Source organism: Schistocerca americana, unplaced genomic scaffold (assembly GCF_021461395.2).
Source record: "Schistocerca americana isolate TAMUIC-IGC-003095 unplaced genomic scaffold, iqSchAmer2.1 HiC_scaffold_117, whole genome shotgun sequence".
NCBI classification, from domain to species: domain Eukaryota; kingdom Metazoa; phylum Arthropoda; class Insecta; order Orthoptera; family Acrididae; genus Schistocerca; species Schistocerca americana.
The window spans coordinates 163,420-189,773 of NW_025725231.1; the positions used below are offsets into that span (position 1 = coordinate 163,420).

At 44.3% G+C, this 26,354-nt stretch overlaps 1 protein-coding gene across 1 annotated transcript in view; it reads left to right on the forward strand.

The window, feature by feature from the left end:
• Positions 1-26,354, forward strand: part of LOC124562660 — a 114,565-nt gene that overhangs the window by 57,985 nt on the left and 30,226 nt on the right. The window contains exon 3 of the mRNA XM_047130949.1: positions 9,578-9,736. Within this exon, the coding sequence (XP_046986905.1) occupies positions 9,578-9,736 (159 nt within the window). The remainder of the gene's footprint in view (positions 1-9,577; positions 9,737-26,354) is intronic.

Below are 26,354 nucleotides of genomic sequence, written 5' to 3' on the forward strand. Positions count from 1 at the left end.
CTCAACGGGTGACTGTGTGATGTGCAATGTCCAGTCACGGCATAGTCGATGCGATATTTCTAGATTGGACGGTCACTACCGAAAGGAACGTGGAAGAAGATTTCATCCCCATTATCCTAAGTGAATCTGATTTTGACAAAATGTGGTTCATGCAAGAGCTCGAACCCGTTGAAGCAGTATAGTGTTTGATGTCCCTGAGGAGCACTTTTGGGCCGCTTTCAGCCTCTGGCGCTTCCAGAATCCACTGGCATGGGCCTTGATTGGCCACCATATTCTCCAGATCTGAACACATGTGATTCCTTTTTGTGGGGCTATTTTACAGACAAGATGTACAACAATAACCTCAAAACCATTGCTGAGCTGAAAACAGCCATTCAGGAGTACATCGACAGCATCGATGTTCCGACACTTCAGCGGATCATGCCGAATTTCAGTATTCGTCTGCGCCACATCATCGCCAATGATGGCATGCATGTCGAACTCGTCATAACCTAAATCCGCACATCTGTGGTGACGTTTACATGTTGAATAAAGCGTGTGCACGCCGCAGTTCGTAACTAATTTACATTTCTTTCATATAGTTCAATAATTGTCATCCTGTGCGTTAACCCATAAGCTACACCAATAGTATCAATTTCGTAATTGAATGAAACAGCTACAGTCATCCTTATGATGTTATTTATTGTATGGCTACTAGTTTTGGCACTTCAGCGCACCATCTTCAGGCGTTAGCTGATGCTGATGGGGTTAACACCATTTGCATACACGATGCATCAGTGGCCAACATTGCTGGTTTATGCAGACTACCTGTAACTGTGGAGTTGTTCTCCAACAGTCAGCTATCAGAGTTGACTGTCAGAGATAACACCATCCATATACATGATGCATCAATGGCCAACATAACTGGTTTACACAGCCTACCTGTAACTGTGATGTCTCTCCAACAATCAACTGCCAGAGTTGGCAGTCAGAGATAACACCATCTGTATACACGATGCGTCAGTGCCCAACATAACTGGTTTCCACAGACTACCTGTAACTGTGATGTATCTCCAACCATCAACTGTTAGAGCTGACTACGAATGGTTATAGAGGCAGCATGGTAGTTACAGGTAGTCTGTGTAAAGCAGTTATGTTGGCCACTGATGCGTCGTATATATGGTTGGTGTTAACCCTTTCAACATCAGGTGTGGCCTGAAGATGATGCCCTAAAGCGCCGAAACTGGTAGCCATACAATAAATGTTGTCATAAGGATGGTTGTAGATGCTCCATTTTTTTACAACAGTGAACGGCTGTAGTCCTTCAGGTCTTGAATCACAGAGATTGACATACAAAAAGTAGTGTCAATGTCTTTATTTACTTCGATTAATAATACAGACAGTTTAGACGTGGAAATGACGTCGTAACTCTTAACCTGAGAGCTCACAGTCGTGTTTGAGGCGTTATGTCTATCTTAACCGGTAGGTTGCACGCCTAGTATGAATATTTTCATAATTAGTACAGACATTTCAGACATAGGAATGACAATATGATTAGTGCATTTTGCCTTCAAGCAAGTGGGAAACAAACATAGGAAATTAATCATCTTGCAAATAAGAAAATGGGCAACTCTGGGATACACACTAATTGCCTGTTTTGTTTTCATGTGCGAAAAAAATCTTGGAGGAGAAGCAGTCTAGCTTGATGGCTGGTAAAATACTGGGTCGCGATTAGGAGATCAGTATGTGTGTGCGTGCATGTGTGTGTGTGTGTGTGTGTGTGTGTGTGTGTGTGTGTGTGTGTGTGTGTGGGCGGGTATGTGTGTGTGTGTGAGTGTGTGTGTGTGTGTGCGCACGACTGTGTATTCTGCTGATGAAGCTATGTGAATTTAATGTGAAAGCTGATGGAGCTGTGTCAGCTTGCTGCAAATGATGATGAAACTGTTCACGTGTTCTGGTGACGAAGCTGTGTTGCTTCTATGAATTCTGACAAGATGGCGGATCTGGGATACATACTAATTGGTTGTTTCATTTTAATGTCTGGTAAGAACTGAGTGTGATTTGTACTCCTACATATAGGTGTATTTTCCGCTTTCTGCTGTCTGCTTGGCCGGCTTCCAAGAAAATCTTGTGAATTTAGCAGGAGTTGAAAAGTGTAATCCCAAGGTGTTATACTGGGCTAAGATTGGAAGACCTAGGTACAGTATCCGGACACCTGTCTGAAAATGACGTACAAATTTGTGACGCCCTACATCAGTACTGCTGGAATTCAATATGGTGTTGGACCACCCTTAGCCTTGATGACAGCTTCCACCCTCGCAGGCATACGTTCAAACAGGTGCTGGAAGGTTTTTTGGGGAATGGTAGCTCATTCATCACGGAGTGCTGCACTGAGGAGAGGTATCGATGGCGGTCGGTTAGGCCTGGCACGAAGTTGGCGTTCCGAAACATCCCAAACGTGTTCTGTAGGATTCAGGTCAGGACGCTGTGCAGGTCAGTCCATTACAGGGATGTTATTGTCGTGTAACCACTCCGCCACAGGCCGTGCTTTATGAAGAGGTGCTCGATCGTGTTAAAAGATGAGATCGCCATCCCCGAATTGCTCTTCAACAGTGGGAAACAAGAAGGTGCTTAAAACATGAATGCAGGCCTGTGCTGTCATAGTGCCACGCAAAACAACAAGGGGTGCGAGCACCCACCGTGATAAAGACGACCACACAATAACACCATCGCACCCCAATTTCGGTGTTGGAACTACACACGCTGGCAGATGATGTTCGGCGGGCATTCGCTGTACTCACACCCCGCCATCGGATCGCCACATTGTGTGCCGCGATTCATCACTACACACGACGTTTTTCCACTGTTCAATGGTGCAATGTTTATGGTCCTTACACCAAGCGAGGCGTGATTTGGCATTTACCAGCGTGATTTGTGGCTTATGAGCAGGCACTCGACCATGAAATTCGTTTTCTCACCTCTTGGTTAACTGTCATAATACTTTTAGTGGATACTGATGCAGTTTGCAGTTCCTGTGTGATGACCTGGATAGATGTCTGCCTATTACACATTACGACCCTCTTAAACTGTCGGCGGTCTCTGTTAGTGAACAGATGAGTTCGGCATGTACGCTTTTGTGCTGTACGTGTCCATTCACGTTTCCACTTCACTATCACACCGGAAACAGTGGACCTAGGGACGTTTAGGAGTGTGGAAATCTCCCATATAGTTGTATGACACAAGTGACACCCAATCACCTGACCACGTTCGAAGGCTGCGAGTTCCACAGAGCGCCCTATTCCGCTCCCTCAGGATGTGTAATGACTACTCAGGTCGCTGTTGTGGAGTACGTGGCAGTACTTGGTACCACAATGCACCTAATATGAAAAACGTAAGTTTTTGGGAGTGTCCGGATACATCTGATCACACAATGTGTGTACCTGTTGGCGTAGAAGCTGTCTGACAAACCTGTTTTCAGGAAAGCGATTAGGCTCTCTTGATGGGGAGATGCATGATGTCGTCATCCGAGCCAAGCCTCCCCCACACTGCCGTCAGCTACACTCGTCACTGTCTGAGGAATGGCAGCTGTACGTACCTGGTCCTGAATGTGGGCTGCTCCCCTACACACAAGCGCCCACGTTTACTTAGGTGTAGCTTGACACACACAAGCAGAAGTAGAGTTCCACAAGAGGACTTGCCGAAAAAGAACTGGGAAATTGGAGAAATATTTTTAAAATATTGGACACATATACAGTATACAGTTACAACATATTAGAAACATAATCCATTCTGTTACACAGTCAAATCCTGCATAGGCAACAGTGTACCTAAACTATTAATATTCATCAACAGATAATGCTCTTATTAATCCTGGCAAGCAAGTGGTAGAAGAATACAGGAAAAACTTTGCCAATGTTGTACTTAACATCAGCGAACACTAAGGGTTACAATATTACACTACTGGCCATTACGATTGCTACACCAAAAAGAAATGTAGATGATAAACGGGTATTCATTGGACAAATATATTATACTAGAACTGACATGTGATTACATTTTCACGCAATTTGGGTGCATAGATCCTGAGAAATCAGTACCCAGAACAACCACCTCTGGCCGTAATATCGGCCATGATACGCCTGGTCATTGAGTCAAACAGAGCTTGGATGGCGTGAACCGGTACAGCTGCCCATGCAGCTTCAACACGATACCACAGACATCAAGAGTAGTGACTGGCGTATTGTGACGAGCCAGTTCCTCGGCAACCATTGACCAAACGTTTTCAGTTGGTGAGAGATCTGGAGAATGTGCTGGCCAGGGTAGCATACGAACATTTTCTGTATCCAGAAAGGCCCGTACATGAGCTGCAACGTGCGATCGTGCATTATCCTGCTGAAATGTAGGGTATCGCTGGGATCGAACAAAGGGTAGAGCCACGGGTCGTAACACATCTGAAATGTAACGTCCACTGTTCAAAGTGCCGTCAATGCGAACAAGAGGTGACCGAGACGTGTAACCAATGGCACCCCATACCATCACGCTGGGTGATATTCTAGTATGGCGATGACGAATACACGCTTCCAATGTGCGTTCACCGCGATGTCGCCAAACACGGATGCGACCATTGTGATGCTGTAAACAGAACCTGGATTCATCTGAAAAAATGACGTTAAGCCATTCGTGCACCCAGGTTCGACGTTGCGTACACCAGGCGCTCCTGTCTGTGATGCAGCGTCAAGGGTAACCGCAGGCAGTGTCTCCGAGCTGATAGTCCGTGCTGCTGCAAACGTCGTCGAACTGTTCGTGCAGATGGTTGTTGCCTTGCAAACATCCCCATCAGTAGACTCTGGGATCGAGAGGAGGCTGCACGATCCGTTACAGCCATGCGGATAAGATGCCTGTCATCTCGACTGCTAGTGATACGAGGCCGTTGGGATCCAGCACGGCGTTCCGTATTTCCCTCCTGAATCCACCGATTCCATATTCTGCTAACAGTCATTGGTTCTCGACCAACGCGATCAGCAATGTCGGGATACGATAAACCGCATTCGCGATAGGCTACAATCCGACCTTTATAAAAGTCGGAAACGTGATGGTACGCATTTCTCCTCCTTACACGAGGCATCACAACAACGTTTCACCAGGCAACGCCGGTCAGCTGCTGTTTGCGTATGAGAAATCGGTTGGAAACTTTCCTCATGTCAGCACGTTGTAGATGTCGCCACCGGCGCCAACCTTGTGTAAATGCTTTGAAAAGCTAATCATTTGCCTATCACAGCATCTTCCTCCTGTCGGTTAAATTTCGCGTCTGTAGCACGTCATCTTCGTGATGTAGCAATTTTAATGGTCAGTAGAGTACTTAACAATGCAATCTCTAACCAGTGAAGTGTATGTATTTCCAAGACGATATAAAAGTCCTGTAATAATAAAATCCGAAGCATTTCGTAGAAAACAAAAAATAAGATATCATCGAGAAGAGGAAACGTATCTAAAATTAAAAGAGACATACTAGAAATGTTACATGAGTAAAATAATTTACATCCATGTTCAGAAATAAAACAGAACACTTTAAACGACTAGAGATAGGACGTTTCATATTCACACCACATGTGCATTAGTACGTTCTGCAGAAGTGGGCTGGTCGGTGTTTCTGAGCGGTTCTGGGCGCTTCACTCTGGAACCGCGCGACCGCTACGGTCGCAGCTTCGAATCCTGCCTCGGGCATGGATGTGTGTGATGTCCTTAGGTTAGTTAGGTCTAAGTAGTTCTAAGTTCTAGGGGACTGATGACCTAAGCCCCATAGTGCTCAGAGCCATTTGAACCATTTTTTTGCAGAAGTGGTAAGCATTTGAAAAATGTCGGCCCGGGGGTTCGAGGTCAACATCGACATCACGGCGCAACACCACCTACCGGTAACATGCGCCTGTGGCTCTCGTTGTCGCTGCAAACCGAAGACAATGGGTCAGTGCGACTCGAGCAGACGTGCAGGATGGCTAAGAGGCTTATGCGCGTAGTGTACCGTCAAATGAGTGAGTTTGAAAGAGGGTGCATTATTCACATGAGAGAATGTGATGCGTCCATCGGGGAAATTGCTGCTCTTGTGGGACCAAGTGTGTCGGCAGTGCAACGGGTGTGTGCAGAACACGACGAGATGGGCCAGGTCACACAATCCAGCCAACTCCCTGAGAAGATAGACGCGTCATCCAAATGGCATTCCAGGACAGATCTGTGTGATCTTCGGCTGTGCCGCAACAGTGGAACAGTGGAACACACCGTACACTGCCAGGGGTGACAGTCCGTCGCCGTTTGTTTTGTTACGGCACGGGATACACTTGCGCGTCGTCCACTTCTCCACCTGCCATTGACGAACGTGTATAAACATGCTAGACAGCAATGGTGTATGGAAAGACGTCACTGGGGACAGGAATAGCATCATATAGTGTTTTCCGCCGAATGCAGGTTCTGTTTGTTTGAGAACGATGCCCTCATTTTGGTTCACCATACACAGGGGGAGCGGCGTCACAGTGACTGCATTCGCACGAGGCATACAGCCCCAGTTCGAGGCCTTATGGTGTGGCGTGCTGTTGGTTACAACCACAAGCCACATTTGGTGCATGTACAGGGTATAACACCACAACTCTCTGTGTGGTCATACGTTTTCTACGTGTTTTCCCATGTATCATTAGCTGTGCTGCATATTATTCTTGTAAATATGTTGTCAAGTTGCAAATGTTCTTTGTTATTTTAGAAACATAATACGCATGGAACGTTAACATTTTGTAAGTAGACACGCTGGCCTAGTCAGGGAAAAGCTACTGTGAAAGAGCGTAATAAATTGTAAATGCATTATCGCTGGGCGTGCGAGCGCGCCAAAAAGAAGCAGAAGTCGGGAGTTGCGAGGAGACGATTGGTGTCGCCGGTTGTGTGTATTCGCCAGTGTGGCTATGCAAAAGTGCGGAGGCAAAAAATCTGTTTCCCAAGTGCGGAGCAGTGAAAACTGAAACGGTTGTTTTGGCAGATGTTTAATATGGGCAAGCTACGTGTATGGCATTTATTGGGCACAGCACAAATGCAGCAAGAGTAATTCGCTTAACATCAAGAGTACTGTGGGCCCTTGTTATTGGCTATGGTATGGCAAGAAGATCTATCTGTGCCCTATTTTACCGCTGAATAACGCCGCTCGACAAACCAACGGCATCAGAAAGTAATGTTGACCTAGACTTTTTATAACTGGAAGTGTAACAGGCTTACCAGCGGACTTCGAACTTTATTGCTTAAATAACACCGTTTTCGTGCATATTGTGACACAAATAATTTTCATACGTCGTTATCCAAGTATCATAATACCCATCGTATCCCTTTGTACGAACCGAGATAGTCAGAAAATGAACTGAAAACGAAGTTAACATAATTTATTAGATTATGAAAACTTTTGGACAATTATGTAATAATGAAATCTTTGGCTGCAGTATGACAAATGTCAGAAATAGAATGATGCAAAAGCCATTATTAATTCATTTGCTGAAAATAGAGTAACTTTCACAATCAAAAATTTCTAGTAAAACTTTGCTTAATGTGGACACTGAATTTCACTGTCAAAGCGTAGTTTCTAATTTATACCTTGTGGCACAATTTACAACAGTCCTTACCAATGAGCAAATTCACACAATCTTCCTGCTTGCTACAATTACAACAGTCAGTATTACGGTGGCTAACATAACAAAAGTTTCTATCCACAGCCAATAGACAATCGTACTGTAATTGATTCTTACCCAAGACTGCTCACGTGTATAAAGTTCAGTTTCTATTTAATTATTCCTGTTGTGGTGAGGAATTGACGACCGTTGCTTATTTTGATTAATGACATACTTTGAAAACCTTTTTTCCAAATTTCCCACTAACTACTGTTTATTAAAAATTAGTTTACGTAACAAAAACATGTAAAATTAACCGAACCTTGTGTCTAATCGTCATTGCTAAAGTATTGAGCAGTGGCGATTCGGTTATAACTTCATCTACTTCTTTTGGTTTTATATTATTCTGTGGAGTAAATACCTTTTCGCCACAGATTAGGGTCATACAGAAAAGTCTGATTAGACGTAGAGACAGGAGTGTGTCAAGGGCACTGTGACCAGTGTGACCTACGTGAATGACATCCCGCGGCCTGTCCCCAAATGCTGCTTTCCAGCATGACAATGCATGACCGCACACTGCTGCACGAACACGTGCCTTTTTGGTGGCAGTGCTGTGAACCAATGCCAACCACCACAGATGAACCTTGGAACCAGGTGAATACAGCATGATGCCTATACCACAGGACGCCATTCGCGGGTTAAGCGTGTCGATGCCATCACACATGGAAGAAGGAATCAGGCCCCATCGTAGTCCCTGTGGCTACTAGGCAACAGGATGCATGCTGAACCGAGGTGACTGGACTGTTTATCATCTATGCAGGTCATATTAATTAATGTAGATGTCCTGTGAATGTGCTTTCACTAGTCGTTCAAGGTGTTCTGTTTATTCTGATCATGAGAATGTTTTAATGGCAACTTAAATATTTTGTGTGGAGAATACTTTCTATCCCAAAGCAAACTTTTTCACACAGGAATTCTCAAAATTGATATATTTGTCTGAAATGCAGATCATGTTGGTATCGTTATTGCACACTATTGCTCAATTTCGTATTACTATACTACAGTCGGCCCCAGTGGTCAGCGTGACAGAATATCAATCCTAAAGGCCTGCGTTCGATTCCCAGCTGGGTCGGAGATGTTCTCAGCTCAGGCAGTGGTTGTTGTGTTGTGCTGACCATCATCATTTCAACCCCATCGATGCGAAAGTCGCCGAAGTGGCATCAAATTGAAAGAGTTGTACCCGGCGAACGGTGTACCCGACGGGAGGCCCTAGTCACACGACATTTATTTTACTATAGTACAATATTGCTTAACTTTAGTTCATCTATTTTATTTCACTTAAATAAAGTGTCTGTCTTAGCTTCGCTCTGTATATCAGTTTACACATATCTGTTGGAACCAATGAATACCGTTTGTGGGTCTTAATATAACACTAGGAAGCAGTCTGTTACCGTTTCTCGTAGGTATTTACCACGGTGAAGCAACCCTATCAGTCACCTTCTAGTGCAGTTCGATGTCAATAGATTTTTCTCTTCAGCAGCAAACGTATGTTCAAGTCAGCTGACGAAAGGCTTTGAATGATTCACAAGTATTCCTCTACAGAGTGATATACGTTTTCCTTCCAAATTATTCTGGATATCTGAGAATTATCTGTTACATATCTCCTTTCTGATGAATGTCTGCAGACAACTGAAACTGCACAATAGTAGACACCTTTCCGTGTCTTGGTTTAAGAAAGTATAATCGAAATGGAAATCTTTTCTCTTCGCTTAGAGATTGATACAACAATTTCTTTAAACCTACCATTTGCTTTCTCCCTGTACGCAATCTGGCGTGCTTTCGAAAAAGCTGAAAATGTTTGCACTTGATCCCATTTAATTTCCTCTAAAATTGTCTGCAAGTGAGCTGCACTGAGAAAGTTTTCGTGAACAGTTCTCTGATGATTTTCTGTGGTGTCGTTGCAGATGGAGATCACCGTTTACAAGTGGGGCAGTACTGGTGGATGGCTTAAGTTTTACGACCTGACCTTCACCAAGCCATTCGACTACTTGCTGACTAACTTCCCGGCCGTCTTTGAGTACATCTGGTACCCCATGGGCATCAACAAGAAGCCTGTGCCTCCGGCAAGTATCCACTCTGGATGGAGCGTATCTTCAGAAGCGTGGATGACAAACTGCATGCAAAATATCCATTAAAGTGATACTTAGAGGGCTACTGTTCATACTGGAACATCTAGAACAGCTCCATATAGTTTTATTCAATGTCATGCTTTGTGAAACTCGTTTACGATGACTTTGAGGAACGGCAATAAGAAAAGGAATATGTTCGAAATTAATCAGTTTGACGCCTTTCTGGCGTTAAGCACCGCTCCTGCAAATTATCAGATCCTGAAACTGAAACTGGAGGCAGACGCTAATGTGTAAGGAAAACGATGTCAGTTTGAACTAGAGATATGAACAGAGAAAAACACATTACTCGTACCAGCTGAAGTTTATGGATACTTTCTTGCATGGAATGTAACAAAACTCCTTTCGTGAGAGTTTAGTTTAATTACTTTCATGGTCTGTGCACTGTAATTTCGACCTCTCGCTACGATGTGGAGAGAGTCACTTTTGCAGCTGTAATGCATGTTCTCGCCGAGAAACAAGACAACTTGCTGACCATTTGTGCGGTTGTCTTCTTAACTGTCTCAATACACTTTTTTTGTATTGTCCATCTCGCACCCATCTCTCTAAAACAACACGCACGTGCCCACGCACACACACACACACACACACACACACACACACAAGGATTATTAACAACTCAAGCGGATACGATTTCAGACAGCGTTTGATGTTAATTTTATTTAGTATAAAATTCTTTACATTGCTGGCTATGACGTCAAAGACCTAATTCCTTTCTGTAGTACAGTATGGATTAGTGGTGGGTAGTGTAAGTCATTTCTCCTTCTATAACTGACTTTTTGAAGGGTGCTGTTGTTTCTGAACGTGATTTATTACGGAAAAAAACTTGATAAAGTAATAAATGTGCTCTGAGTCTTGTGTTGGTGTGCCGAAATCAACCGTAGAAAGACCTGCCTCCGAGACGGCCGCTTTTCCTGAGAATACGTATCACGTATGTCTGGGAAACGCCTTTCTACAATACCACTGGTCGTGTTTTTCTTGACAATTGTGCAAAATCTTGTTCAGCAAGTCTGAAGACTTCTTTTCTTCACCCATACGAAGATTTTAAGGACTTTTTTACTAGAGTGTCAACAGTTTGTTACCTGAAGACAACACTGTAATGTCATGAAACTAGTCGCGATTAGTAAACCATTTTCACTCATCTCCTGCCGTTTTCATCGTTCGAAATGCATGATTACAGTTGTTACTACCCCTCGTACCAAGTGATTTGTAACGTTTTATACTACCTATAGAAAACGGCCCTCATTAAATTCTCCACTTACAATGTATGAACATTTATCCACAAAAGATTTAATTTAACGTTACCTGACCCAATGTCAAGAAGACGCTAATACAGGTCAGACTTACCTTCAGCCCCGGATCTACGATATTTTGGGACCAAAGCCAAGACGTGATATTGGCGACTTCCCGCTCCCCACCCTCCCCCTCGAGAGTTTGAGATAGACCGCCACAAATTTAAACAAATCGAATTTTCAAAAATAGCGCACATCTTTCTGAAGAGTATGATATATAAAAAATATATATTCGGCGAAATGTAAAACACCTTATTTGGTCTGAAGTGTGCCACAGTGCAGTGCCACAACTTCATCGCAATAAAGACATGAGAGAAGCAAGACACTACACATTTCATCAATCCTTAGGTCCAAGCATTTCTCTCTCTCATCTCGCTACAGCTTTCACGGCGTGCTTTCCTTTCTGAGAAAGAATCTACACATATATAAAAAAAAATTGCATCACCTCAGTTCGCAGATTACCGGAACCTGTAAAGAAAATTGGAATACAGATCAACGTAAACATCATTCCCGTCGTTTTTATTGCTCATGGAAACCACACATTGCATCACCATACAGCGAGACCTTCAGAGGTGGTGGTCCCGATTGCTGTACACACCGATACCTCTAATACCCAGCAGCGCGTCCTCTTGCATTGATGCATGCTGTGGAAGCGTGCTGGGCGCATAAGCCAGAGGTTCGTGGATCGTAACCACGCTCTGCTACCAGCAATGAACCGTAAAATTTAACTTTCAAAATATTTTCTTATAGAATTTACTTTATTTATTAGCGATTCATCAAGAACATTGACACATTTAGTCACACTAGGTGAGCGTGGAAGTAGTCGCCAGGAAGTAACTGATGAAAAATGAAAATACTTTTAACAAATGTGAATTTTATTCCTAAAAGCTTTTTTCAAAACAGATTTAAAATTATAATCAGAAAGCACCTTCGCAATATCAAGTTACAATTTTATTTAGAGGCAGAGAGAGCAATATTAACAGTGTGAGCCTTCGGGCTGAGAAGCTTGCCTGCTCACTCTCAACACGGCCGTAGTCATGACCGCTCACAACAACCTCTGAAAGAGTACACTGGTGCAAATCTGCAACACACCAGATTACTTTAAACAAAATTTTTTTAACAACTCACACAAACACGTAAACTATGCCCTCCGTAAGGGGGATGGAAATGGTATAACCTAAAATGACTATTTAAATAAAACCCATAAAATGCAGAACTACATAAAATGTACAACATGCTCCACATTACACTTACACCACCTCGCAAGATGATAGGCAAGATAAAAACATATTTCAAGAATTCGGCCTTTAAGCAATAAATTCGTTAACACCGAATCCGACAAACATTACACAGGCAGCTATTAACGTACGGTAGACCGACAGTCAGACAGACAGACTCCAACTGCCTAACAAATGCGGACGAGAGACAGACGAGCGAGCTGGGGACCAGAGACTGACCAAGAACACAAGCAGAATTTAACAAGTAACTGAAACAACATATCACCAATCACTTAACTTCTAATAACTGCGATTTCTGGCCAAGACCTGCCGCCACTGCCAGCCGCTTCAACGGACGCAGGAAGGCGCGCCGATCTCCCATCTCACGGCGTCGCAGCTCGCCACGGCCAGACCGATGTCGTGGGTTGACTCCTGTTGCTCTCGTGTGAACCGCGAAGCCACTACCCCTCGCTATACGCCGCGGACCACTCGACTCACGTGGAGACCTCACATGCGACGACGCTCAAGACGTACCAGTAGTCACCTCGTGTCTCAGTGCGCGACCGACCAACCGATCGATCCAACCGCCAGTGCCCATTACCTGAACAAACCCGAGCAGGCTGGCGGCCTGACGCATACTAGCACTCCGGACGACAGACAGACACTGACCCCCTCACCAATGCGGACGAGAGACAGGCCCAGACTAACTTGTCTGACCAACTGACCAGACTCGCCCAGACTGACAGACTGCCCTGGCTGACCAACTGCCTCAGACTGACTGACTGACTCCCTTCCGAGCTCATAGCGCCCCTTAAATGCACGTGAACAGGCAACCTTTCCCCTTTCCCACCAGAGGGAGACACCAAAGCTGCGATTGTCACAGCGGCGCCACCGCCAGCAATGGAGGGCGACTGCTTTACACTTCGCGGTGTGGCGCTTTTCAAAACAGCAATTTTTACTATGGCGCACATATCCTCTTGCATTGATGCATTCCTGTCTTCTTCGTGGCACACTATCCACAAGTTTATGAAGGCAATGTTGGTCCAGATTGTCCCACTCCTCAACGGTGATTCGGCGTAAATCCCTCAGAGTGGTTGGTGTGTCTCTTCGTTCATAAACAGCACTTTTCACTCTATCCCAGGCATGTTCGATAGGGTTCATGTCTGGCCACTCTAGTCGCGCGATGTCGTTATCGTGAAGGAAGTCATTCACAAGATGTGCACGACGGGGTCTCGCGTCCGTCGGCCGTCGTAATTTAATATATTATTATTATTGTTATTATTATTTTTTTATTGTTTCCGACTTACGTGGTGGGCCTTAATAAAAATGATATTTAAGTTGAACAATGTAATAAACGTTTCATATTAATTTCCTCGGCTAGTCAGTTCACTTTAAAGCAAGAAATCTTTAGTTATTAATTAAAATTGCGGCCCACACACGCGCGAGAGTATTTTTCTTACTTCCGTTAACCATTGTCTTGTAGTCAGAGTCCTGGCACTGGGTCTCGGCTATGGTACTGAAAATAAGAATCTTAAAGCTAAGTATTTCTGCAACGTCGGGCGGCTGTGGAGAAAAATTAATATTATGCAAATAGCGGGCGAGTTTTCCGCTTCCGCTAATTTTTCATAAGTTAATATCGCCACGTAATGGCGTCGCTGCGATTGTTGAGCTGTAAATTACTTGAATGCAGGTTAATTCAAGGAAGGCGGACATGAAATCGGGATCACCTCTTACAAATTAAAAGTGCACAATAATATTAAATCAGTATATTATATGCTTAACTCATACAAATATGCTTACATTTGCCAGCACTCGCAAGATGTCCGTCTGTACACCATAAAGACAAGAGAAGAAGTAATGAAGACGACTAAGAAATTAACAAAAGAGTGTATCTTGTCACCTTTTTAGATCATTTTGTCATAAATTACTTCTTTGCATTTGAAACTTGGACAGAGAAATTATTATTTTACGGCTACATGAAAAAAAAAAATCTCTTACAAATTATGAATGTCTTCTTTATAAATATTGTTTTTAAGTATTTTCGTAATATGGCACTGGGGACGCTATAGGGGGCGCGAATTGACGTCCGTGAAGACGAATGCCTCGCCAATATGCTACGGATTTGGTTGCGCTATCGGTCGGAGAAGGGCATTCAAGTATTGTACAGCCGTTAGGGCGCATTCCATGACCACCAGCGGCGTACGTCGGCCCCACATAATGCCACGCCAAAACAGCAGGGAACCTCCACCTTGCTGCACTCGCCGGACAGTGTGTCTAAAGCATTCAGCCTTACCGGGTTGCCTCCAAACACGTCTCCGACGATTGTCTGGTTGAATGCGTATGCGACACCCATCGGTGAAGAGAGCATGATGTCAACCCTGAGCGGTCCATTCGGCATGTTGTTGGGCCCATCTGTATTGGGCTGCATGGTATTATGGTTGCAAAGATGGACCTCACCATGGACGTCGGAAGTGAAGTTGCGCATCATGCCGCCTGTTGCGCACAGTTTGAGTCGTAACACGACGTCCTGTGGCTGCACGAAGGGCATTATTCAACATGGTGATGTTGCTTTCCTCCGAGCCGTAATCCGTAGGTAGAAGTCATCCACTGCAGTAGTAGCCCTTGGGCGGCCTGAGCGAGGCATGTCATCGACAGTTCGTCTTTACATCCTCCATGTCCGAACAACATCGCTTCAGTTCACTCTGAGACGCCTGGACACTTGCCTTCCTGGCACAAAGTAACAATGCGGACGCGATCTAACCGCGGTATTGGCCGTGTAGGCATGGCTGAACTACAGACAACACGAGCCGTTTACCTCCTTCCTGGTGGAATGGCTGTAACTTATCGGCTATCGGACCCCTTCCGTCTAATAGGCGTTGCTCATGCATGGTTGTTTACGTCTTTTGGAGGGTTTAGTGACATCTGTGAACAGTCAGTCAACGTCTATCTTCAGGAGTTCTGGGAACCAGGGTGATGCAAAACTTTTTTTGATATGTGTATTACGCCATCGAAGTTCGTGAAACGTTTTGGTACATGAAAAATTAAAATTTGTTGCCTAATACTGAAAAAGCTGTTAATACGAGTAGTACCCAAGACTGGCGGGGTTTCTCGATTTGATTACGTCTATTTTGTCAGTGTCTGCTAGATAAAACGAAACACGTCTTTTTAATATTTCAGCAGTTGTAACACTCGCCAAATAGTCGAGACTGTTTTGTCACAAATGGTTATGTTTATCTACCTTATTTATATAAATAACACGACAGAATATAACTCACAAAGTACGAATATCAAATGCCTATTAGGCTTACTACAAGCACAAATTTTATATTAGGAGTTTCACTTTTCGTTCATAAGCTCCAATTTCTCAAGCATGAGATCGAGAAGTAGTATAGTACGAAATTTTTGTATAAATTTGAGATCGTCGTATTCTTCCATCTAATTTGTGTCATGTTCTCGTTTTTTCTCCTTACTCGTTCTAACAAGCAATCTTATCATCACTATTTCTGTAACTATTCCTACCATTGTCAAACCCAGCCAGTATCACCTGTTTAGTTATCCCGCGTCCATTCTCCGGTTAGGCGTTTTTTACATGTTCGTAAAAAGCATTTTCCGCGCTATTCCGAGAATAGAATTAAGCTGCTGCTAACTGGAGACTGTACAACTGGCCCTTAGTAGTGTAGCAATCTAACAAAAATTTGCTCTCAGAATTTCATTTTCTTGGATACATCGGGGTAATAATATGTAATTTTCATTACCTGACGTTGCTGTTAGTCGCTTATTTCCACTCTGGTTGTCTGAATCTGTGGACGTCGCTAAGTGTTACAATAAGGTTTATCAATTGCACACCTAATCAACCACATAAAAACAGCGATTGGTATTCACCCGTTCTCATTTATTGGGATCGGCTCATACAGGCCCATCTCCTTTTGTCTGCGGGAAAATTATTAACTTCTGGATGCGACGGGGATTCCCCTGCCAGAGACATCGCGTACTCTATGCACGCATTGAGTCAACTTATGATACGTTCAGAAATGAACTTAGAATGTTCGAAAATCAATAGGGATATGTTTCAGAATCATATGAATAATCGACACGTGGACTGTCGCTTTGTAAAACAAGGTTTTTTCTTCAATAGTATGAATTTGGCGCCCCTTGAAATTGCCGTCCTGGACAAATAACCCAGTCCCCCCCCCCCCCCTCGCCCATAGATACGGCCCTTCTTACGTTGCACAACTGTTATTCAAACGAGTGTTTAGGTATACTTTAATAATACAGTTTCCTGTCAGTGAATCCATCATTTGATTTACGAAGTCCTGCAATGTCTCATCTCACAGACGACGCATGTGCTAGGAACATGTCTGGCTTGCGACTGGCTTCAGTACTTGTCCACGCTAAGATCGAGAATGTTGAATAATAGAATAACAGTGAATGGAAACTCAGTGACGATAACCTGCTGCGAATATCCTGATGTAAACTTGCCTCCTACAACCTGAAAGATTCGTACAAAATCTCTGCTAGTAATCTTGTGCTCAATAAATGGGTGTCGATCGCGCAGCAACTCTCAGTGAATCAACACGTTTGCTGAAGGCAAAATGATTCTGGGAGAGTACGCAGTAGTGTGTAGCTCGTGCAGTACATGACCACCTGGCTTGTTAAATAGATTCGTTAAATGAACGCTATCAGTTTAATAATGGCAAGGAGCGTAAATAAATTCAAAAAGATCGTATGAGAGTCACTGATTACTTCAACTGGAAAGACAGCTTATACGAGGGGCGTTCAGTAAGTAATGGATTCTGTTTTTTACGGTCAGTTTCGATTGAAAAATTGCAGAATTTGTCACGGAATATTCCCTCTTCAGTCCCTACGGTTTCATGAAGTTTCGGTGGGTGGTAGCAGTATATGTAACATTCAAAACGGCGTCTGTAAGAGCAGAGCTGTCATTGAGTTTCTTTTGGTGGGAAACCAGAGCACCGCAAATATTCGTAGACACTTGCCGAATGTCTACGGAGAACTGGCGTTGAACAAAAGCACGATGAGTCTTTGGGCGAGACGCCAGTCATCATTGCAAGAAGGTCACACAGACCTGTCCGATATCCCACATGGCAGCCGGCCGCACACGTTTGTGGCTCCTGCAGAGTGTCGTCACAACAAAAATTCAAACGAAATTCTCCATCTCCATAACAAGCAAAGTGTCACTCTAGTCAGCGTACCAGAGAGGAGCTCCCAAAACTTCATTGAACTGTTCTTGCTCGTCCACCCTACAGCCTGGATCTCGCATCTTCCATCTGTTTAGCCCAATAATGGATACACCCCATGAGAAGCAATACGTGGAGGACAGCGAGGTTAGTGATGAAGGAAGATGTTAGGTCTGACGTTGACCATTAGAGTGGTAATATGTGGACCTACAGGCCGTCCCACTAAGGTGACGTAACGGCGTCAGACTGAACAGAGATTATGTTGAAAAATAAGTTTTTGTAGCGAAAAGAGTTTCGCGTGATTGGTGTACTGGAATATTGACCAAAGCAGTGTGCTTTCAGAAAAAAAAAGTCTTGCATTACGTACTGAATGACCCTCATAGTACTGGATGTGGCGCAGGAACTTCCTTACCTTAAAAAAATCATGAAGCAGAAAGTATTGCAGATGTCAGTTTAATTCTCTTTTCTTTACATTTCTTTTTTTATCCTGAAGGTGGCCTCCGCCCTCCTCAGTGCATCTGGAGAGTCGAAATCGAAGTTTCGTTTCAGCATCCAGCAATTCTATATGTTGGCATTAGCAGCACGAATATGGTTCTGCAGTTTACACAGGGTCTGTGGCCGATTGGTGCACACCAAGGGTTTCAGGTAGCCCCATAAGACAGCGCCAAGTCGCAGCGGGCTAAACGTGGCCAGCGTTCTGGCGACTGCAGATCGCCCTTCAAAGACGTGAAATGGTCGGGGAAATGTTCGCGAACGATTGTCACTGACGTCCGTTCTGTGTGATCTGTGGCGCCTTCTTATTGGAATCAGACATCCCCAACACACATTTCTTTATGTTATGGAAGAGTAGCTGTCTGAATCATCTGGTCATAACGCTCAAAAGAGACCGTAACTGCCCTACCATTCTCTTCGAAAAACCATGGGCCAATAATGTCAGTTTTTGATAATGCCCACCAGACAGTCACACGTTCCGTAGGCATGGGCTCCTCATGAAGTTCTTGGGTTTTCGTGCCACTCCAGTATCGCATGTGTTGCTCATTCACGCATCCGGGGAAATGAAAATGTGCCTCGACGCTGGAGAAGACGAGGCTGTCACGAGGCAGGTTTTAGATCAAGGCTTCACAAGTGGTTTTCTGTGAAACGAGAATGTGTGTCGTAAGTGTGTGCACTAGTCTCAGTGTGTATGCAAGAGTTTTTAAGCCCTCGTGGAGATTTCGTCTCGCTGTGCGATCAGGAACAGCAGCAGCAGCTGCACGTTTCCGTGCGCGTAGCCTGGGGAAGTTGAAAATCGCCAGTTCTTGAAGATCCTGGTTTCTTTCCCTGTATCCACAAACATGTACACCCACACAACAATCGATTTTCGATCAGGAACGCAACCTGCAGGCGAGATATTAAACCATTCCCTGAACCCTCACTAGACTGTGATGACAGAACGGCCATTGGAAAAGAATGATATTGCATTGCCCGTATAGTTCAGAAGTAGGACGCGATGTTCTTAGGGACGAGCACTCTTGCGTGACTAAGGAACGTTACATCGTACTTCTGAACGACACAGGCTTTGCCTTTTTTCCTTTATTGTTATTTTGACACCTTATACAAAGGTAGGCCGGCAGCGGTAATACTACGCCGCTCTTCGGCCATAGATAATACATTTATTACAAGTGGAGACATCGAAAAACGAAACAACACGGCGCATAGACACCAGTAGACACACAAATTTAAAAATACATGAAGTCGATCACAAGTGTAGCACTCTGGCACTAACAGAGACGACAGAAGCGGCGCACGTGAGTGAAGGAGCACAAATGACGAAAGACTGAATCACTAACACAATGGCACACACAAAACACTGGCGAAGATCTCCGGCGCGCGAATGTTCACTTTACGTGTACGAGTCCAGGGACCTGCCAGAAGGGGAAAACGTGGGAGAGGAGGGAGAGGGGAGGGTGGAAATACCAGTGGCAGAGGAGATGGGAGGGGGAGGAAACAAGGTAGGGGATAGGGGAAGCTCAGGGAGAGGAGGGGGCAGGAAGGAGAGAAGGGAGATAGGGTGCCCTCAGGAAAAAAACACAGGGTGTGGAAGGGTAGGATCAAAGTTGGTAGGAGGGTTACATGCAGGGGATGATGGCATCACCAGGGAGGGGGAGTTGGTGGAAGACACCCTGGGCGAAGGTATGGAGAGTGGAGAGATAGAGAGCAGGTGGGATGTGGGAATACAGGTACAGCAGTACAGCAGTGGACAGGGGTGGGGAAGGATGGCAGAGACGAGCAGGTGAGGGGGATCAAGTTTACGGGAGGTGTAGAGGATCCGTGTCGGTTAGAGGAAAAGGAGGAAGTGCGGGAACGGAATAAGGTCATACAAGATCCGCATGGGGGGAGGGGAGATGGATGTGATGGGCGAGGCAGAGCGCATGGCGTTCTAGGATTTGAAGGGATTTCTAAAAGGTTGGAGGGGCATAGCAGAGGATAGGGCAGATGAGGGATTTCTAGGTGTGGAGGATGGTGCAGGGGGCCAGACCCCATGTGCGGCCAGAAAGGAGCTCGAGGAGACGGAGGAGGTAGCGTGCCTCGGCTTGGATTGTCCAGCGATGGGGGTCCATGAGAGGAGACGATCAAGGGTGACGACAAGGTACTTGAGGGTGGGGGTGAGGGTGATAGGACAGCCAGAAATGGTGATATAGAAGTCGAGGAGACGGAAGGAAGGGGTGGCTTTGCCTACAATGGTCGCCTGCTTCTTGGAAGGATTGACCTTGAGCAACCACTGGTTGCACCAAATGGTGAACCGGTCAAGATGGGATTGGAGGAGGTGCTGGGAGCGGTGCAGGGTGGGGGCGAGGGCAAGGAAGGCGGTGTCATTGGCGTACTTGAGAAGGTGGACAAGGGGTGGAGGCAGTGGCATGTCTGCCACATACAGATGGTAGAGAAGAGGGGAGAGGTTGGAACCGTGGGGCACACCGGCAGAAGGGTGGAAGGTGCAGGAATCTGTGTTATGGATGCTGACATAGGAAGGACGTTGGGAAAGAAAGGACCCTATCAGACGGACATAGTTATCAGGAAGAGTGAATGTTTGGAACTTGAAGAGGAGACCAGAATGCCATACACGGTCGTAAGCACGCTCAACGTCGAGGGAGAGGAAGATGGTGGACTGGCGGGAGTTGAGCTGTTCGGAGAGGAGATGAGTGAGGTGAAGGAGAAGGTCATCGGCAGAGAAGGACGGTCGAAAGCCACAATGGGTAGTGGGAAGGAGGCGGTGCTGGCGGAGACGCTGGTGGATGTGTCGGGTAAGGATGGATTCCAGGACCTTGCTGAAGACCGAGGTAAGGCTGACGGGACAGTAGGAGGAGACAGCAGATGGCAGTTTGTTGGGTTTCAGGAACATGCTGCTGATATGGTTGCACTAACGGTCGGAGGATGGCATTCACATATCGTACAGCCGTTACGGCGCCTTCCATGATCACCAACGGCGTACGTTGGCCCCACATAATGCCGCCTAAAAACAGCAGGGAACCTCCACCTTGCTGCACCCGCTGGTGTGTCTAAGGCATTCAACTTGACTGGGCTGCCTCCAAACACGTCTCTGGCGATTGTCTGGTTGAACGCATATGCGACACTCATCAGTGAAGAGAACGTGACGCAGTCCTGAGCGATCCATTCGGCATGTTGTTGGGCCCATCTGTACCACGCTGCATCTACATCTATATCTACATGGATACTCAGCAAATCACATTTAAGTGCATGGCAGAGGTTTCATGGAACCACCTTCATAATTCTCTATTATTACGTTGGTGATTAGAATTTTGTGAGAAGATTCCGTCGCTACGAAAAACGCCTTCGTTTAATGACGTGCAGCTCAAATCGTGAATCATTTCTGTGACACTCTCTCCCATAATTCACCATAATACGAAACGTGCTACCCTACTTTGAGCTTTTTCGATGTACTGTGTCAGTCCTATCTGGTACAGGTCCCACACCGTGCAGCAGTATTTTATGAGAGGACGGAAGAGTGTAGTGTAGGCAGTCTCCTTACTAGGTCTGTTACATTTTCTAAGTGTCCTGCCAATAATATGTAGTCTTTGGTTAGCCGTCCCCACAACATTTTCTATGCGTTCCTTCCAATTTAAGTTGTTCGTAATTGAAATTCCTAGGTACTTAGTTGAATTTACAAATATTAGATTAGTCTGATTTATCGTGTACCAAATTTTAACGAATTCCTTTTAGCATTCATGTGGATGACCTCACACTTTTCGCTATTTAGGGTCAACTGCCACTTTTCGCACCATTCAGATATCTCTTCTAAGCCGGCCGGTGTGGCCGTGCGGTTCTCGGCACTTCAGTCTGGAGCCGCGTGACCGCTACGGTCGCAGGTTCGAATCTTGCCTCGGGCATGAATGTGTGTGATGTTCTTAGGTTAGTTAAGTTTAAGTAGTTCTAAGTTCTAGGGGACTGATGACCACAGATGATAAGTCCCATAGTGCTCAGAGCCATTTGAAACAAATATCTCTTCTAAATCGTTTTGCAGTTTGTTTTGATCTTCTGATGATTCTATTATTCGATAAACGACAGCGTCATCTGCAAACAACCTAAGACGGGTACTTCGATTGTCTTCCAAATCGTTTACATAGATAAGGAACAGCAAAGGGCCTATAACACTACCTTGGGGAACGCCAGAAACCACTTCTGTTTTACTCGATGACTTTCCGTCAGTTACTACGAACTGTGACCTCTCTGACAGGAAATCACAAATCCAGTCACATAACTGAGACGATATTCCATAAGCACGCAATTTCACTACAAGCCGCTTGTGTGGTACAGGGTCAAAAGCCTTCCGGAAATCCAGAAGTACGGAATCGGTCTGAAACCCCTTGTCAATAGCACTCAACACTTCATGTGAATAAAGAGCTAGTTGTGTTTGACAGGAACCATGTTTTCTAAGGCGGCCGCCGTAGCTGAGCGGTTCTAGGCGCTTCAGTCCTGAACCACGCTGCTGCTAGGGTCGCAGGTTCGAATTCTGCCTCAGGCAAGGATGCGTGTGATGTTCTTAGGTTGGTCAGGTTTAAGCAGTTCTAAGTATAGGGGACTGATGACCTCAGATGTTAAGTCCCACAGTGCTTCGAGCCATTTTTTTATGTTTTCTAAACCCATGTCGACTGTGTGTCAATAGATAGTTTTCTTCGAGGTGATTCATGATGTTCAAACACAATATATGTTCCAGAAATCCTGCTGCACATATACGTTAACGATATGGGCCTGTAATTAAGTGGATTACTCTTACTACTTTCCTCGAATATTGGTGTGACTTGTGCAAGTTTCCAGTCTTTTAGTACGGATCTTTCGTCGAACGAACAGTTGTATGTGATTGTTAAGTATGGAGCTAATGCATCAGCATACTCAGAAACGAACCTAATTGGTTTCCTGTCTGGTGCAGAAGACTTGCTTTTGTTAAGTGACTTCAGTTGCTTCACTACTCTGAGGATATTTACTTCTACATTACACATGTTGATAGTTGTTCTTGATTCGAATTCTGGAATATTTACGTCGTCTTCTTTTGTGAAGGGGTTTCGGAAGGCTGTGCTTTGGCAGCACTGTCTTCGATAGTATCTCCATTGTTATCGCGCAGAGGAGGCATTGATTGTTTCTTGCCACTAACATACTTTACATACGACCAGAATCTCTTTGGGTTTTCTCCCAGTTTTCGAGACAAAGTTTCGTTGTGGAAACTGTGAACTGTGGATTTAATGTCAAAGAATATTCTTAAAAATTTACTTTATTTACTACTCATCAACAACATTAAGACATTTAGTCACGCTATGTGAGCGTGGAAGTAGTTGCCAGGGAGTAACTTATGAAATCAAAATCAATTTGCCTTCAACAAATGGGAATTTTATTCCTAACAGATTTTTTTCTTAGAAACAGATTTAAAATTATAAGCAGAAAGCACCCTCTAAACCTCAAGTTACAATTTATTCAGAGGCAGAAAGAAGCAAATTTTTGAGTGTATGAGCTTTTGGGCTGAGAACCTTGCCGCTCCCTTTAGACGCGGCTGTAGTTACGACCGCTCACAACAGCCTCTGAAAGACTACACTGGTGCAAATCTGCAACACACCAGATTACCGTAAAGTAAAAGTTTTAACAATTCACACAAGCACACAAACTATGCACCCCATAGGATGGATGGAAATGGTACAAAAGACTAAAATTAAAAGATAAACGTTCCACTGAAGGTGCAACTTGATTTTAACTTCTAAGAATGTCTTATGGTGGAAGAGTGGCAATTTTATTTACTAAAATGACCATTTAAATAAAAGCCCATGAAATGCAATCTAACATAAAATTATGCAAGGTTGGCCAAACATGCTCTACAGTACACATATACCGCCTCTCCAGATGATAGGAAAGATAAAAACATATTTAAGAAATTAGGCCGTTACACTTCAAGCAATAAATTCGTTCACACACCGAATCCGAGAAACATGACAGAGGCAGCTCCGAACGACAGACAGCCACTAACTGCCTAACAAATGCGGACGAGAGACAGAGGAGCAAGCAGTGGACGAGAGACTGACCCAGACTGACCCACTGGCGAGCTCACAGCGCCCCTTAAATGCACGTGAACAGGCAACCTTTCGTTTTTCCCACCAGAGGGAGACACCGAAGCTGCGACTGCCACAGCGGCGCCACCACCAGAAACGGAGGGCGACTGCTTCACACTACACACTGCGGCTCGCTCTTCAGAACAGCAACTTCTACCACGCCTCAAACTGTTATAAGCATCTCGCATTGAAGTCCGCGCTAAATTTCGAGCTTCTGTAAAAGATCGCCAATCTTGGGAATTTTGCGTCTGTTTAAGTTTGGCACGTTTGTTTCGTTGTTTCTGCAAAAGTGTTCTAACTCGTTTTGTGTACCAAGGAGGGTCAGCTGCATCGTTTGTTAATTTATTTGGAATAAATCTCTTAACTGCTGCCAATACTATTTCTTTGATTTGAAGCCACATCTGATCTACTCTTATTTTATTAATTAGGAATGAGTGGAGATTGTCTATCAGGAAGACGTCAAGTGAATTCTTATCTGCCTTTTTGAATAGGTATATTTTTCGTTTATTTTTTGAGGATTTGGGGATTACAATATTCAGTCTCGGTACAACAACCCTGTGTTCACTAATCCTTGTATCGGTTTTGATGCTCGTTATTAACTCAGAATTATTTGTTGCTGAGAGGTCAAGTGTGTCTTCACAACCGTTTACTATTCGCATGGGCTCATGAACTAATTGGTCGAAATAATTTTCAGAGAATGCGTTTAAAACGATTTAAGATGATATTTTATGCGTACCTCCGAAATGAAACATGTATTTTCGCCAACATATCGAGTGTAAATTAAAGTCTCCACCAACTATAATCGTGTCGTGGTTGCAAAGATGGACCTCTCCATGGACGTCGGGAGTGAAGTTGCGCACAGTTTGAGTTGTAACACGGCGTCCTGTGGCTGCACGAAAAGCATTATTCAACATGGTGGCGTTGCCGTCAGGGTTTCTCCGAGCCATAATCCGTAGGTAGCGGTCATCCACTGCAGTAGTTCAGTTCATAACTAAAAGTGCCATTGTGATTTCTCAGAATTTTTGCAAAATAAATAATAATTTTCGTTAGTTTCATGTTTTTCTTACACTAACCAGCACTACTCCAGTACCCAAATATCCGACTAGGTACGTAAGAAATTTTGTAAATTTTTGTGTCATTTCCTTACAGCGGAGGGCTCCAGAAGATATTTATTACTGAAAGTTTTTCAGGCATTTCTCTTTTGGAGCATCTGTCTGACTTCTGTGGTAGTGTGGGGGTGTAAATTGCATCTTGCAGTAGCCACAGGGTAAAGGGTACATCTCAGATTAATCCGTTGCTCAGAATAACAGAATAGCAACCCCACGCACACAAGAGCCACAGTGACAAAAAGTCAGATGCCCCCTCCACAACAGATACGACACTGGTATGGCGTCGTCACAAGGCCCCCAGTCTTGATGTTGTCCTTGATTTGCAGAGAATGAGACTCCATATTTTATTGGAAATTACGTCCAAGTTCTCATTCAAACAAACAAAAAATATGCAAAGTTTCGAAATTTTTTTGAGACAATGAAAAGACATACGTGCAACTATATTTTAGATTTTCGATACAAAAAAGAAGAAAATGGAGCCCATAATCGAGGTCTGATCGAGAACCTACGAGTTTGAAGTAGAGTGTAGCCTCTAGAAGTTATCTCAAATCAAAAATGGATAACATCAGTAGATACTACACTAAATTTATGGGAGCTTGTACCTAACTACAATGAAACAACGTTAAATTTAACGATACGAGGAAAACCATGACTAAAGTTTAGGGCGAACTTTTATATTAATTATTAGCCGAATTTTCGTAAAAACTATATGCCATTATGCACTTTTGATGTCGCTGAACACAAATCTGAAGTTAGATTTTCAAAATTCAAAATGTATAATCCATTGTGGCTGACCGAATATTATCTTTTGGCCAATTTTAATGGAATTTTGATAAAAATAGTGTTTTCGTTACTTATGTTTAGTCTGCAATTCCAAGACCGTATATCAACATCACTGACGCAAATATCATTCAAAAATGCAACAAAAAATCGATTTTTCAACCATTTTGAATGAGAACCTGGCCTTAAGACTGAGTGATTTAACGGACGACGTGCGGTAGGGTTTGTAAGCCTTCGTCACACCAGGAACGAATGCATGCGGTCCTGTGGACACGGGTACGTCTTCACGGAAGACTGAAGTATAGCCAGGACCTCCTCGAGAAACAGCCACCTACTCTTTCTGATAGAACTGTTGATATTTTTAAAGGTATC